At 41.9% G+C, this 15,973-nt stretch overlaps 1 protein-coding gene across 1 annotated transcript; it reads left to right on the forward strand.

Annotated features, from left to right (window-relative positions):
• Positions 1-1,261: 1,261 nt before the first annotated feature.
• LOC116101496 (pancreatic triacylglycerol lipase) lies at positions 1,262-14,707 on the forward strand. Its single transcript, XM_031385024.1, has 13 exons — positions 1,262-1,283; positions 1,440-1,485; positions 2,590-2,744; positions 4,055-4,177; positions 4,718-4,852; positions 5,948-6,059; positions 7,047-7,166; positions 7,279-7,398; positions 8,061-8,179; positions 10,393-10,522; positions 10,927-11,035; positions 11,861-12,025; positions 14,586-14,707. Exons 2-13 carry the CDS (start codon positions 1,440-1,442, stop codon positions 14,647-14,649), a joined length of 1,398 nt encoding a protein of 465 aa, XP_031240884.1. The 5' UTR covers positions 1,262-1,283; the 3' UTR covers positions 14,650-14,707.
• Positions 14,708-15,973: the final 1,266 nt, after the last annotated feature.

Below are 15,973 nucleotides of genomic sequence, written 5' to 3' on the forward strand. Positions count from 1 at the left end.
CACTTATTTAGTCCTTGACTCTTTTTATTTATATATGAACCGATTTTGAATGGTCCCGTCTAAATCGGAGACTCACAGGATAAATGAGTCTAGTCCTTAAAATTATGTCTCCTCCTATGACTTTAAGCAATCTGCCACACTAACCCACCCGGCTGTCTGCCCCACAACACTGCTTTCACAACAAAGTCACAGGCCACACTTGCACAAGTCGAATTTTAATTTTCCCATTTTATTTCCAATTTCATCTGGTGGTAGTGTCTCCTATATATTGGTCTCCTCCTCATTTTCTTCTCTTCCTCTTTTTCCTCCTCTTTTAAACTTATTATTATTGTTGTTATTATTATTAATTATTGTGGGAAGACATAGAATACATGTGGAGGTCAAAGGACACCTTTGGTGACTGGTTCTCTCCTTTTGTCGTGTGGCTTCTGGGGATCAAACTCATGTTGTCAAACTTGTAGGACAGCATCTTCATCCCCTGAATCTTCTTGGCTTTCCTTGTTTTGATTGTGTGTGTGTGTGTGTGTGTGTGTGTGTGAGAGAGAGAGAGAGAGAGAGAGAGAGAGAGAGAGACTGGGCTAGCCTGAGAGAGAGAGACAGAGAGACAGAGAGACAGAGAGACAGAGAGACAGAGAGACAGAGAGACTGGGCTAGCCTGAAACTCACAGTCCTCCTAAAGCAGTGCCATATGCGATGGAGTCACAGGTGTGCACACTAGAAGAGCCCTGGTGTTAATTCATCGCTCTTCTCCATGTTATTCTTGAATAATAAGTTAGCAATGTGGACTTTATCACAAAGCACAGCCTGCTTTCGTTTCATCTGCGTGCTCTTGAAGGCTTTCTTGTGTTCAAGGGGAGCAAGATCACTCAGAGGCTGCACGAGCTGTGAGGCTGACAGAGTCGGTCTTAGCTGTTGTCAAACCTGTGCCACGGGCACACAGATGAGCGAAGAAGATTGATAAGAAGAAAGGAGGGACTGAGTGCAAGAGCAGAAAAAAGATGGCTTAAAAAAAAAAAAAGATGGCGGCTCTGGGCTGTGCACAGCACACTGGTCAAGAACATTCCATATCTAGCACTTTCTCGTCTTCCCACGAACACCTTGGAACGCCCAGCCTCCTGTACCAACTTGGGCTTATCTGAGATTAAAATTAGAAGTGCGCCCTTGGAGCCTCTCTCTCTTCTCGAGCCACTTTTCCATGACACTGCTTGGGAAGATAAGGCTCGCCTATAAAAGGGCATCTCAGTGCTCCCTCGTTGTCCGTAGAACCTGACGGATCCGCCAAGGTGAGTCAGGAACCTGATTTGGAGACTCACTTGCTAGACTGCACCCATCCCCAAACCCCCCGCCCCCCCGCCAAAAGTCTGCTTGAACGTGGATTATGGCAATCTTGTGTGTGTATGGCAATCACCAGACTCAGCCATGTTTTTGCCTCTGTGCAGATGATGATGCTGTGGACGTTTGCAGTGCTGCTGGGAGCAGTAGCTGGTAAGAAAAGATGTGTGTGGAGATAGGGGAGGTCTTCCCAAGGCTGTGACAGCCAAGTGCAAGCCATGGTGAGGATGAGGACTTAGTTAAAAACTATGTAGGATTAAGGAAGGCTAGACATAAATTGAGCTTAACATAGGACTAAGAGCACCAGAGCTTGCAGTGATGTGAGGTACAATTCCCAATGCTATTTCAATTTGTTTCAGACAAGTAATAGTGCAGACACATCATACGTGACATTGAGTGAAACATACACTGTTTATCTGATCTTCCAATTAATCAGATATCTATTTTCTGAACCTATCCCCTCTTAGGTCAAGAGAGGTGTCTAAACCTAAGTTCATCACTTACACTTCTATGAGGCTATGTAAAATCCTAAAGCCATCTGAACCTGGGATATCTGTGTGAAATGGGTGTAATGGCATCCATCAGTGGGATGACCATGAGGTTTCAGTTAGAGAAGTAATCATCTTATTCAGCATCGGGCACACAGTAAAGTCTGGAAAAAAGTCAGCCTTCACAGCAGCCATTGCTCTTGCTCTGCCATTATTCCGGGCTTCGCACAACTCCAGAACTTTTTCTTTGAGTTGGTCCTTCCTGGCACGCCAGACTACAGCCGTCACATCCCTGTTGATTTGTACGATGGTTTATGAGTAATTCCTACATCACAGAAATCCAGAATGGTCCTCAAACACAATTCAGACATCCACATCTTCTGCCAAGGTGAAGATTCAGTTTGGCTCTTGCATAAAACTTAAAATTCTTCACCCAAAAAGTGAAGACAAATGGTAGCTACCTGGAGTTGAGAGCCTGCACACACTCAAACCAGTTCCTGAGACAAAGGGCCACCTCACATCTAGGCACCAACAGCCAAAGATAATATCTGGATCAAAAAGCTATAATTAGCCCTTGACTGATCTTGAGCAGGGACCTGAGGGGGATGAGCGGTCCCAGAGGCTGAAGGCATAGTCAGTAGCCTGTGTGAGCAAAGGGCATTTGAAAAAGCCCAGGAAGAAAACCTTCCACAAGGAGTTAATTCAACTTACATTTGGTTGATTGAAAGGGTTAAAGTAATATCTGTGAAACATTTGTGGGTGATTTCAGGAAGAGAAGTTTGCTTTGACAAACTTGGCTGCTTCAGTGATGATGCCCCGTGGTCAGGAACTCTAGACAGACCCCTGAAAGCACTGCCCTGGAGCCCATCACAGATCAACACCCGCTTTCTCCTGTACACCAACGAGAACCCAGACAACTACCAGGTAGGAATAACTGTTGTTTTCAGGACTAAGTGTCACATGCTTTATGTAATTAATATGACATATTCAATATGGGAATACCTGAGAAGTAGAATTTGTATCTGTTCAGACTTCTAGAGCAATCAGATTAAGGACTCTTTAAAAACTTATTTATAAATGGCCATCAATTCTTATTATTCATATTTTATATACAGCATACTATTTAAAAATATTATACATACAGGAATAGAATAGTTATATATATATTTCTATAGTTTACATACTGATGCACATAGTAATAAAAATATGCTATACTGTATTTGTGTGTTTTAAATAATATTTCCTGATATAGTGCTAACACACACATGAGGAATCCCCCTCAGATGGTTCAGCTTGACAGGATTTGTTTGGAAAGTGATGTGTTTTCAATAGAAGCTTCTGGGCTAGCCATGTGCTGACCTGTAGCCACAGGAAGGAGCAGCAGCAGTCAACCACAGCTTCTAGTCTTGCACCAGGCATGAAAGTGAATGGCTGAAAGCTCTATCTGTGGTAAAGGGATGGTAGAAAAGCTAGGTTAGGCGTTTATGATGCACTCCAACCTGTAACACTTTCCAGGCAGGTATAATAGCATCTTTAATCCAAGCACTTAAAGGATAAACACTAGTTCAGGAGTTCAAGACTGTCCTCAGCTGTTTAATGAGTTGAAGACATTTTGGTCTACGTGAGACCTGCCCCAAACAAAGCAAGATCCAGTTATAATATTTTTAACTTATACTGGATCTATTTAGCAATAACTCCATTATGCCTGGAGGAATATTAGAACATGTACATATCTCCTAATGTTGGATAGATAGATAGATAGATAGATAGATAGATAGATAGATAGGATAGATAGATAGATAGATAGATAGATAGATAGATAGATAGATAGATAGATAGATAGGATGGATAGATAGATAGATAGATAGATAGATAGATAGATAGGATGGATAGATAGATTAGATAGATAGATAGATAGATAGATAGATAGATAGATAGATAGATAGATTGGATGGATGGATGATTAGATGGATGGATGGGTGGGTAGGTAGGTAGGTAGACAGATAGATAAGCATATGTACAAAGATTTTCATTGAAGATCTTAATGACAAACACCTTGGGAGACATATTGTCTGAGTCAAACATCTACAAAGACAATAGCAACTTGGGTATGGCTGTGAATAGCTTGCCTATGTGGGCTTTTATGAATCCTTCCTACCATCTCTGCCCACACATAAATGATCATAGAAGCTACTAGAAGAAACTTGATTCAAACACTTTTCTACCCCAAACAGCAAATTACTTCAGACGCATCAAGCATCAGAAACTCTAATTTCAAAACAAACAGAAAAACCCGTATTATTATCCACGGCTTCATTGACAAGGGAGAAGAAAACTGGCTATCTAACATGTGCAAGGTGAGCCATGGTGCTTTGTAAGAGAGTGATAGAGACCATCAAGACACTGTCCCCAACTGAGGAGGACAAAGGCTGGTCACTACTAAACCAGAGTCTGAGGTGGCCTGAGCCTGGAGCTGGGGATGGGGAGGAGGTAGTGGTGGGCACGAGGGTCCTGGGACACTTAGGGTATGGGGTATGGAGTTATGCAGGGCTCATGACATAGTTACTTAGCAACTGATGTAGAAATATTTCAGACTTTACCAGGAGAAGCTACCATGCAGTGGCATTCAAGTTAAGTATGGACCTTCAATGTTCATCCAATATACCGCTGCAATAGAAATATCAAGAATTTAGTTCCCACAGTGGTATGGAGTCAAGAGTAGGCTTGAGGAAGGTCTCCATCCTTATTAGAGACTAGGTTTTGGTCATAGCATTGGGGCTAACAAGAAAGCTAGTACGTAGGTCAAGAAGAGAACTCAACCAAATCTTCAAATATGTTAATCAATAGTGAATAAAGAACCTGGATTATTTAACTGTGTGCTGCGTCTCTTCCATCAGAACATGTTCAAAGTGGAGAGTGTGAACTGCATCTGTGTGGACTGGAAAGGAGGTTCCAGAGCTACATATACCCAGGCTACCCAGAACGTCAGAGTCGTGGGGGCAGAGGTGGCATTACTGGCTAACGTTCTGCAGGTAACTGAGTCTGGCTAACGTTCTGCAGGTAACTGAGTCTTGGTTATGTAAAAGCCCTTTAGGACACTGCTGTTTGGATTCTCCTTCCATAACAAAATCTGTAGGTGTAATCATTGATAAGGACAAATTTAAATAAGATGACATTACCCCTTTGCTTAAAGATGAGTCCCACCCCAATCTCGATTCAGGCTTCATCAATAACCTACCTAATTCAATGACTAGTTTTGAACGACAATTAAATGAACCTAAACAACTAGGTAGGAAATATCACTTGAGTTCCACCTGTGTTTTTTATTTAATTTTAGTTCTGGACATGGACCCTGGGGCTGCTCATACTAAACATGTGCTCTGCTACTGAGATACAGTGCCAAACTCAGATGTGCCTTAATTTCCCCCTTTGTTATTGGTTTGATATACTGATATCAGCCACATATTTATATTTTTGTTTTGTTTATTTCTAGTGTGTTATGGGAGTTCAGTGCTCATGTGGGTGCGCAAACATGTTTGTACACATGTATGGAGTCTTCCTGGATTGCTATACGTTCTATTTTTTGAAGCACTGTCTTTCACTGAGTATGGAACCTATCCATTCTGCTACACAGGCAGGACTGAGTTCCAAGGACCTTCCTCCTGCCTCTCTAGAGTGATTACAGACATCCACCTTTTACATGAGTGTTAGGGATCCTAATCTGGGTTTTGTGCTTCACTGACTGAGCTACTGCCCCAGTTTTCATTTATTTTATGGAATAGAAACACAAAGGAAGCAATCTAGCCTGACTGGAGCACTGAAAAGTCTTTAAAAATGTCAAACTCAAATGTGCTTGAGTAATTGCCTCATGGGCCCTGATCCAAATCCTTGCCTCACCATCTCCAGTTATGACCTCATGTGTCCTTCTGGGGTTTCTCTCTCAGCAGTGGGAGAATGCACAGGATTCTAGGCCTAGTGGAACTAATTTCATTTCTTCTTAGTGCTGTGGGGGTTCTCTGAAGGGGAGGAGGGAGCATGGCCCCTTAGAAACCAAGGTTTGGAGGCACCCTTACCATCTGGCAATTGCATTACTTGAAAACATGTTGATGAAGCTTTCCTTCCAACAGTCCGATCTCGGATACTCACTTAAAGACGTCCACCTTATCGGCCACAGCCTGGGTTCCCACGTTGCTGGGGAGGCTGGAAAGAGGACTTTCGGAGCCATTGGAAGGATCACAGGTTGGTTCAACAGCAAAATCCAGATGTTGAGACCGTATGTACCCTCTGCGGGGTCTACAGGGACTTTGGTGGGGTTGCTCTGAACTTATCACACTTCCTGAGTTGTACCAGGTGATCAGAGTTCAGAGCATTGCGACCTGGTCAGTTGTGTTCTTGTTTCCAGTATTCAGTCATCACCATATTGCTTAGCATACAAATATATTGCATATAACCAAACTATGAATTAAGACTACCCAGAAACACTGTACCTGTTTCTGAGTTTGTGTGTAACCAGCTGGATTCTATTTTAATCCTAGTGAATAACAAATCTAAGCTTCATCAACTATAATCTCATTGCTGGGGTTGGGGGAAGGAGGCAGAGGCTCTGGTTGCCTGGGGTTTCTAGTTCTGGGTAGGGCTAATTAGATCCAAAATGCCATTCGCAAACTGCAGCTGGTTGTATTAGGCCAGGACCACAGGCTCAGGTAACCTGACAGGGAAGATATTGCTGTCCTGGGCCTCAGACATGGAGATTTCTCTGTCTTCCAACTTTCTATACTGCCCTGGAAATTATCTTGTTCTATATATTGGAAAAGTTGATTGTATGTCGATCAATGGGAACAGCCAGGGTCTCCCTTGGTGTATTGAAAAAGCATTCTTCCAGAACATTCTTTCCCCTAGTTTACAGTTGGTCACCACAGCCTTTTCTGCCAGGTGTTGTTCAATGTCAGGCTGTGGGCTCAGTCACAGAAAGCATCTACTTTCCTAGAAGACTCGCATCTGATAGAAATCTCTAGCCTGAAGAACCTTTAGTTCAGTGTCTACTGGGATCAGTTGTTTGAAGGGAACCACTGCTAAGAAGCAATATTCTCGAGGGAGCTAGACATCCATGAGCAGAGGCCAGGCCAGACCACTCTCCATGCACACCTTACAATAGTGCCTGACACTTGGCGAAGTATTCATACATTGATGTAACCGTTGTACTGATGTCCATCCTATCTGCTTCAGGGTTGGACCCTGCTGAGCCTTACTTCCAGGGCACACCTGAAGAAGTCCGTCTGGACCCCACTGATGCTCAGTTTGTGGATGCAATTCACACAGATGCTGGGCCCATTATCCCCAACTTAGGTGAGCTCCTCTAGTCTGTCTGCTGAATGACTTTAATCTCCTTATTAGAGCATTTGACAGTGCCTTGGTTATATAGTAATAGAAACTTTCTATCACTTTTAAAAATCTTCAGGATTTGGAATGAGCCAGACTGTGGGTCACCTAGATTTCTTTCCAAATGGAGGAGTGGAAATGCCAGGCTGTCAGAAGAACATTCTTTCCGAAATCGTTGACATCGATGGGATCTGGGAAGGTAAAAACATGGTGCACGTGGACTTCTACCCTGAAACTTTGTCTTTTTCATTGTTAAATTCATTAGCCACTTTGGAATTGTACAGAGTTCACTTTTTTTAATATCAAAGGACTCCTACTATGTCCCTAAAACGTAAGTTCCATTGTGACAAGTGAGTGTGAGGAAAGTTTGGGGCAGCACTTGCATTTACTTCCCAACTTTTTCATTTCTTCTAAGACAATTTGGTTCTGTAAGTATTTTGTCTACATTTAAATGTATCACACTGGTGCCCACCTGGCTCATGTGGAAGCCAGAAAATTTCAGGTGCCCTGGAACTTGTATTTACAGAGGGTGGTGAGCTGTCATGTGGGTCTAGCTGTAACAAGTGCTCTTAACTGCTGACCTAGCTCTCCAGTCCTTGTAATCCAGTTTTGAGTGACCTAATTCATTATTACATACTATATGTCCATATAGGGCAGTCTTTCTCTTCTCAAGTCACTTAATAACTATTGATTCTAAGCTATGTTTAGTTTCATGTTGCTTCTTACATCCTACATATACTTCATAATTGCTTTATGTTTAGACCTCGCTCTAACCAGAGCACACATTAATTAGCTCCACAGTCTCACTATAATGGGACTTAGAAGTAAAATCAACCACTGATGTCATGCCTGACTCCACAGGAACTCGCAACTTTGCCGCCTGTAATCACTTAAGAAGCTACAAGTATTACACCGACAGCATCGTCAACCCAACTGGCTTTGCTGGGTTTTCCTGTAGCTCTTACAATGTTTTTTCTGCAGTAAGTAGCTTCCAGCTTCCCTGTGGGTTTCATTTTATGTTTTGTTTTGTTCCCCTCATGACTAGAGATCCAACCCAGAGCCATGTGCATGCTAAGCTCACACTTGCCACTTTTTGAATTTGTGATGATGTCATTTCCTGACCATTTATAGTTGAATATTTGTTATATTAACTCATGCATATGCATTTTGGTAGCCAAAAAGCCTTAATGCATGACAGGGGTTATAGAACAAGGGGCTTGTAAATAGAAATGTCTTACCTAACATTCCTCTGCCTCAGGTAAATGTTCAATCTTGTTCAGGGTCAAGGACACATAGAATGTTAGTTTGTAGCAATCTGAATGTCCTGACTAGAAGATACTGATGAACTGGGGGTTTTATTTAACTGGTCACCTTTAAACTATAGAATTATGGACATGTGGATATGTTTTTGCTCATATTTATCAACAGTTTTTAACTTTTGTCACATTTTCTTGAATGTGATGTTCCTATTGACTTAGATTTTAGAAAGCTTTTTTTTTTTTTCACTATAGCTTTTTCAAATCAAAAAATTTAACCACTGCCAGGTAACAAAGAAAACTTCAAGTAACCGACATTCCATGTGAGAAATAAGGACAAAAGAAATATACCTTAGTTATTAAGAACAAGGACTTAAATGACATTGGGCCAAGTATTTCACTTCCCTGAGGCTTTTCTTCATCTGGAAGTGTAATGAACTCAAACCCAACACCCTTTGTAAAGCAATTAATCACAGGACACATGTTAAGTACTTGGCCCAGAACAACAAAAAAATATATAATAATTAAAATATGGGAGAAGGGTACATATTTTGTTCACATGTAAGTTTGTTATAGTAAGCTGAGATCACCTCTTGGTTTGATTTTAGGTTTATCTTCCTATAGACAAGTGATCCAAAAAATACTTAGGTTCCATGCAATGAAAGAAGTCTGATTCAATGACATAAAACTCCTTTTGTAAGATCCATAGCACTTTTGTACAGAAAATGTCCCAGTGTTCACATTCCTCTGTCTTTGAACCTCTTCCTATGATTCTATCTTAACCTGTGTGCCCAGGCCATCCTGGTGATGTGTGTGTGCCCAGGATGTCCACTTGATGTGTGTGCTCAGGCCATTCTAGTGATGTGTGTGCCCAGGATGCCCAGGTGATGTGTGTGCCCAGGCCATTCTAGTGATGTGTGTGCCCAGGTCATCCTGGTAATGTGTGTGTCCAGGCCGTCCAGGTGATGTGTGTGCCCAGGTCATCCTGGTAATGTGTGTGGGGCCAGGTCCTCCAGGCTCACACACATCCAATTATGTGCTCTGCAGAGAGAATGGCTGTGGCCCCTGGGTACATGGTCTCCTTCCTTCTTTGGAATCCAGGACATGTCCCTGTCTATCTTATTGATGGACATACTTAGAGACTAAGGATGAACTTTCATACTCTTCCTGGAAGTATCTGTGGAAACAGGAGCATGTTTCTTCTTGGCTGACATAGTCTCTCCCCAGCTTGCTACATGATCAAACCTGAGGCCCCTCAGGTCTATCATCTAATCTTCTGGTGTAGCAGTCCCCCATGGGCCTCTCCTGTGGGGGAGCCTTCCCTCCAGAGTGGAAACTGGGTGATCTGTCCTCAGAATTCTGCTATTCAATCCCTAGCTGAGGGCATTTTCCTGCACTGGTTTTCTTTACATGCCAGATGCCTGGCTAAATCTTAATGGCCAACTGGGCCATTTTCTCTCCCCACTGATTCACATTCTGAGATATGAGTATGTGCCAAGTGATGATAAGGGACTGGAGAAGGGTCTGAACTTTGAGCCTGTCATTCTCTGAATGGAACCTGTTGTGCCCGGCAGACGTTAACTGTCATTTCCTATTCTTATGTGATCTCTCTGAAATAAATCTAGCCACCTAGCAAGAGAGTGGATGTTTTAGAATAAACAAAGCAAGTTGGAAAGGCAAAGAGGAAAATATAAATACATATATACCAGTTATCCTGTAGTGTGACTTTTATAGTTTTGTGCAATTTAATGATGAAACTGAAGGCTTAGCCTGATGCTAATGAGCTGTACTATTAACTTTTGCTGAGACACCATTACTGTCCCCACCATTAAAATCAAGAACAGAATTAGTTTTGACTCAATCATAAACCATGTTGGAAAAAGTATGCCCTATTAAAAGTCAGAACACCCCCACTCACCATTTTCTCAATTCCACAGAACAAGTGCTTCCCGTGCGGGAGTGGGGGATGTCCACAGATGGGTCATTACGCTGACAAATTTCCTGGGAAGACAAATGGGCTCTACCAGAGATTTTACCTCAACACTGGAGATAAGAGCAACTTCTCACGTAAGCTTCCATTTTAATTGATTGTCAGTTTAGATCTCCTATTGGGCAGGCATGGATGGGACAGAGTATGAGACCCAGAGCCTGATAAATGCCAGCAAATGCACTCTACCACTGAGCTACTACATTCTATCTGCAAATTTCATCAAGATGTACTTCTTAGGCTCTTGGCTTGGAAAAAGCAAAACAAAACAAAACCTCCTCATTCATTGACTCTGGAAATGTTCCCTAAGTCCACACTTCCCAAGGCCTGAGCCTGAACACTGAAGAAAACAACTGTGGCATTTTACCAGAACCACACACAGCATGATGGATTGTTCACATCCTTCGACTGCCGGGTGTCTGTTAACCTGTAGTCAGAACCTCTTCCCTCCCAGCTGACAGTGTACAAACGTTGCCTCCTGCAGGTTGGCGGTACCAGGTGACTGTCACCCTGTCTGGACAGAAGGTCACTGGGCACATTCTAGTTTCTTTGTTTGGAAATGGAGGAAACTCTAAACAGTATGAAATTTTCAAGTGAGTAAAAGTTTTAAAGCATCACTCGGTGCTCACATTTTAGCAGCTATCAGTGTCTGGTGTATGTTGTTGATGTTGTTTTTCTGTTATATGTATGTAGCATGTAGCCACATATAACAAAAAGAAAACTGCCATGTAGCCATTACATATTAATTCACTAAAAATTATATTTTTTTAGTCTTTTCTGATATTTTTGACCTGCTCCGTTTCTGACCTGGGCCGGTTCACCCCTCCTTAGGCAACCTGGTGGTCTCCTGCTCCCGGCAGGTCACCATATTGATGCCGAACTTAGTGCGGACACCCAATTGGCATAATGCACTACGGCCCAGAACTCCTGGACTCAAGCGATCCTCCTGTCTCAGCTTCCCAAGTAGCTGGGACTACAGGCATGCACCACCATGCCCGACTTTTTCTGATATTTTCATGTTCATTTTGTTGCCTTACATTTGATTTATAATGAGTAAATAATTATTCCCTACACAACAGTAAAGATTTTATAATGACAGCATCATTTATTAAGCTAATGAGAATTGTGGCAAAGACACATTTGAGTCTGTGTTAAAGAAAGGATGACTTAAATATTAGTTATTGATAGAAAAACCCACCACTGGGCTCAAATGCAGATAGGAATTTACTTCAGGCATTTCAGTGACAAATGTCATATCAAGCAGCTTAGATTCCAATGAAATTTGAACTGATTTTAGAAACATATTATATCTTTATGTAATATGTGTGTGTGTGTGTGTGTGTGTGTGTGTGTGTGTGTTTAATTCTGTCTCTTTCTATGTGTTCACATATACTTTTGTTGACATCTTAACTTCTCAGGGGCTCTCTGCAGCCAGGAAATACTCACATCAATGAATTAGACTCTGATGTGGATGTTGGAGATTTGCAGAAGGTTAAATTTATTTGGTACAACAATGTGATCAATCCAACTCTACCCAGAGTGGGAGCTTCAAGGATTACAGTGGAAAGAAATGACGGCAGAGTGTGAGTAACAAACAGAAAAGATAAGAAGGATTAAATGTGTCTATTCATACTAAAACAATCCCCAACCTCCCACAGGGGATCACACATAACTCAGCCATGTCTGCTTCCTAAGACCTCATGTGTCCTTAGGAGAGTTAGGAATGCCACTTTGATAGATTCTCGGATGCAGAAGAAGAATCTTTCCTTTGGAAGACAGGCATGGACTATGTGGGTGACTCACATGTTTACCCCATGACCCCAGCTTCATGGGTTCACCAACTTAGGTTGTCAGGAAGTCATTATCAGGGACCAAAATAGAAATGCACTGTTCTGTGTCACTGGTCTTCTTAGTGAAGCCTACAGTCCAGAAGATCAACTCTCCATTTTTTACTAAGACTGGCATGCCCTGAGCTAAGGATATTCAAAAGGGATGCCAGGAGAACAGATCCATGGAGGGCACCAGTGTTAGCCCCACTGTCTGTGAGGCAACCACATTCTGCTGTAGAGTGCAGCAAAAGCCGGATCATCCTTCAGAAACCAGTGAGACTGGCGCTCTTGCCAGAGGAGTCCAAGGCCCCTCAGATAAAAATGGTCACACAAAACACATGCACAACAATTTTCAAGACACCAAACTTTAAGCAACAGTGGACTGGATGGTGAAGCCTTAAAATTGTCTCATCAGCTGACATCCCTAAGGGAATCTCTAGGATGTGGTGTAGGCAGGTCTTAGTGAGCTCTCAACATCTAGGAGATAGAGCTAAGAACTGGGATCTTGAGCATCTAGATTTTGTGGCAAGGCCTACCTGAGAAGATGGGGCTACAGAGAGGCATGGTAGAGTTCTAAAGTCCCCTTGGATATTTAACAACATTGTGAGCAAACCAGCCATGGCTAGGGAACAAGCCACGCAGAAGGACTGGAGTGGTGCCCATTTCTCTCCAGAATGAGACTAGAGCCTGTTTACACCAGACAGATTATAGAAGCCAACCACTTTATTGATACCGGGTGGATTATTTAGTAAGATCCTGGTTTTGGTTGGCTGGTTTGGTTTTATTATTACTCCTGTTTTGTTTTGCTAGATTTAGCAAAACATGAAATAACTACATCCCACAACTCACTTAAATAAGACTTAAAATTGTTTAACAGTAACAAGTTAAAAATCCAATACCGGACACTAATTCTAATAGTCCAAACTACACAAATGACAGGACAATACAACTTAAAATGAAGAAAGTAGTCAATGAATTGACATCCAATTGAGTTGGTATGGATGTGAGAATAACAGATGAGGGTATTATTATTGTTATCAACACTCTGTTCAAAAAAGTCAGGAGAAGATAGCACACACTGATATTGGGAGGATGTGGGGTTATGTACAGGTATATCATATGATAACGAAAGGGGAGCATGTATACATATAATCACAGAATTTGATGAGAGTGTATTGAGGAGAGGATATGTATAAATACAGCATATGCTGATGGAGTATAGGGAGGGCATTATATATGTGTAAATACAGCATTTGATGATGGCGTGTGAATAGAGGGGGCATGGTACATATGTAAATGCAGCTTAAGATAGTAGAGTATGGGGAAGGTACGGGATATAAACAGATACAGCATATGATAAGAACATCATGAAGGGTAGGAGAGGAGAATAGGAAAGATTCTGTTGGAAGGCCCAGTGCCATCAGTGAATCGGTAGACCGTCATTTCCAAGTTTAATATAGCAAGTTGCCTTTATGTATTGCCAATTCTAAAATAAGCACTGTAAGAATAAAGAACTATAACAAACAAATTAACAAAATGTCATAAATGGGAAAATGTTAAAATCTCAGAGTGAGCCTAGAAAGGTGAAAAGAAACAAAGATCTAAATGACTAAAAACGTGTAGAAAGACAGTGGAACTATACCCAGCTATACAGTGATTATAATAAATGAAGGTGGTCAACATCAGGGTCAGAGGCAGAGATCATCACACTGAGCTTTTTCTGCATCAATACCTAATTGAACTTTGCCTATCTGAAACGTATTTTAAACATAAATTAGGAGCACACAGAAAAAGTTGTGCTATTACTCATGAGAAAGATACAAATTGAAGCAATGATGGATGCCACCATAATGTATTGAAATACTTAAATTTAAAAAGATTGACAATACCAAGAATGTTTGAAGACAAGGGGAATCCTAAACACTTGGGTACTATTTGTGGCATATAAAATGATGCAGCCATCTGGGAAGTAGTTTGATGACAATTCCTTAAAAGCCAAACATACCAACCACAACACTGCTAGAGTCCCTGACCACCATGTGTGTAACTGCTTCAGTTACACACAGTCAACAGTGGTCTGAAATGATATGGAAACCAGTACTTCTGGTCCTTTGTGGGGTGACTGACAGCTCTTCTCTAGACATTTGCAATCATGGTAGGAGGTTGGTGGGGTGATCCAGTCTCCAGTATCCTCATTTCTGACTGTGCCCCTCTCAGACTGCGGGGGCAGTGAGTGGAGATGCATGTCTGTGCTCATACCCAGCTCTCCACTTACATGAGAAAGAAGTGACCTTTTTGTGTTTTCTCTCCTCAGGTTCAACTTCTGTAGTCAAGACACAGTGAGGGAGGATGTTCTGCTCACACTGTCTGCATGTTAGGAGGCTGCTGATGTGTGACCACCGAGTCCCACTGTAATAAAGTCTAGTATTAAAGCAATATATTCTGTCAGTGTTGATTATTTCTAATGGATCTTCTGGATAAGATGATAAAACCTTAAGTTCTCAATTGTTGTCAAGAGCCATAGACGATTGTAAATTTTTGTTTTGGTGTTTGGCTTTGGGAATATTGCTTAAATGATAAAGCTATCATGTTCTCTGTAAATATTACTAATGCCTCTGTCCACCTAAGTGAGCGCTCAAGGCTCTTGGTAATTCTGTGGCAACAGTGCTAGAACTGGCCACTTCCCCCATCACTCCTGGGTCAGACATCTCTGGAGTGATGGAACAGCAGGAGATGAGGAGAGGGCTCTGAGACATGTCTGATCTTTTCTATGGTCTTGCTTCTCTTACTGTGGTTCCCATGGAACCTCTGCCTCTCCATAATCTATTTGACTTTCCAAAAACATAAAACAAAGCCATCCTGTCCCAGTAAGCCCAGGACAGAGTTCCTACTTCATAGTCAGCCTTGCTGGTCCCTTCTCAATCTGGCTTTCACCTAGGACTCTAGTCTTACCACCCAGCACATTCCATCTAAACTCCATATGTTGGACTTATTGTAAGACTATTTGTTGTCTTACAATGTTGTTTTATACTCATATCTGACCTCAATACTACAAAACTATAGAAACAAAACCAGAATGGTACTGTCATAAAAACACTCAGGTAGACCAATAGACTGCCATGGCCACCTAATCTTTGACAAAGATGTGAAACCATGCATTAGAGGAAAGGGGGCCCGGCCTCTTCACCTGGCACTGCAGAAACTGACTCTCTACATGTCCAAGATGGTCAAAAGCTTCCCATCTCTCATGCTGCAAAAAGTGTCAACTCAAAATGCAGCAAAGACCAGAAGCTGCTGTGGGAAAACATTTCTGCAGAAAGACACTAACTAGGACTTGCCAAAAGTGACTTGAGTAGCTTGGGAAGAGATTGAAATACTTAATACATGTGGTTATGTAAAACTGAAAATCTGCAGCATGGCAAAGGAAGCAATCAGCAAAGAAAAGAGAGAGCCTACAGAAGGGGGAACTAATCATTTCTAGCTACATCAGGGGGCTTCCCATGTCTTCCTCTGTGTTTGTTTTATTACTCAGGGGTGTTAGCCAGCCCTGCCATTCCTGTTTTATATACTAGTACCAAAACCCCAAGACTCTAGAGGTTACTATAGCACTATAGATAGATAGGCAGATATATAATTAATAGAAAGATGATAGATACATACATGCACACACACACACACACACACACACACACACACACATAT

Source organism: Mastomys coucha, unplaced genomic scaffold, assembly GCF_008632895.1.
Source record: "Mastomys coucha isolate ucsf_1 unplaced genomic scaffold, UCSF_Mcou_1 pScaffold21, whole genome shotgun sequence".
Lineage (NCBI taxonomy): Eukaryota > Metazoa > Chordata > Mammalia > Rodentia > Muridae > Mastomys > Mastomys coucha.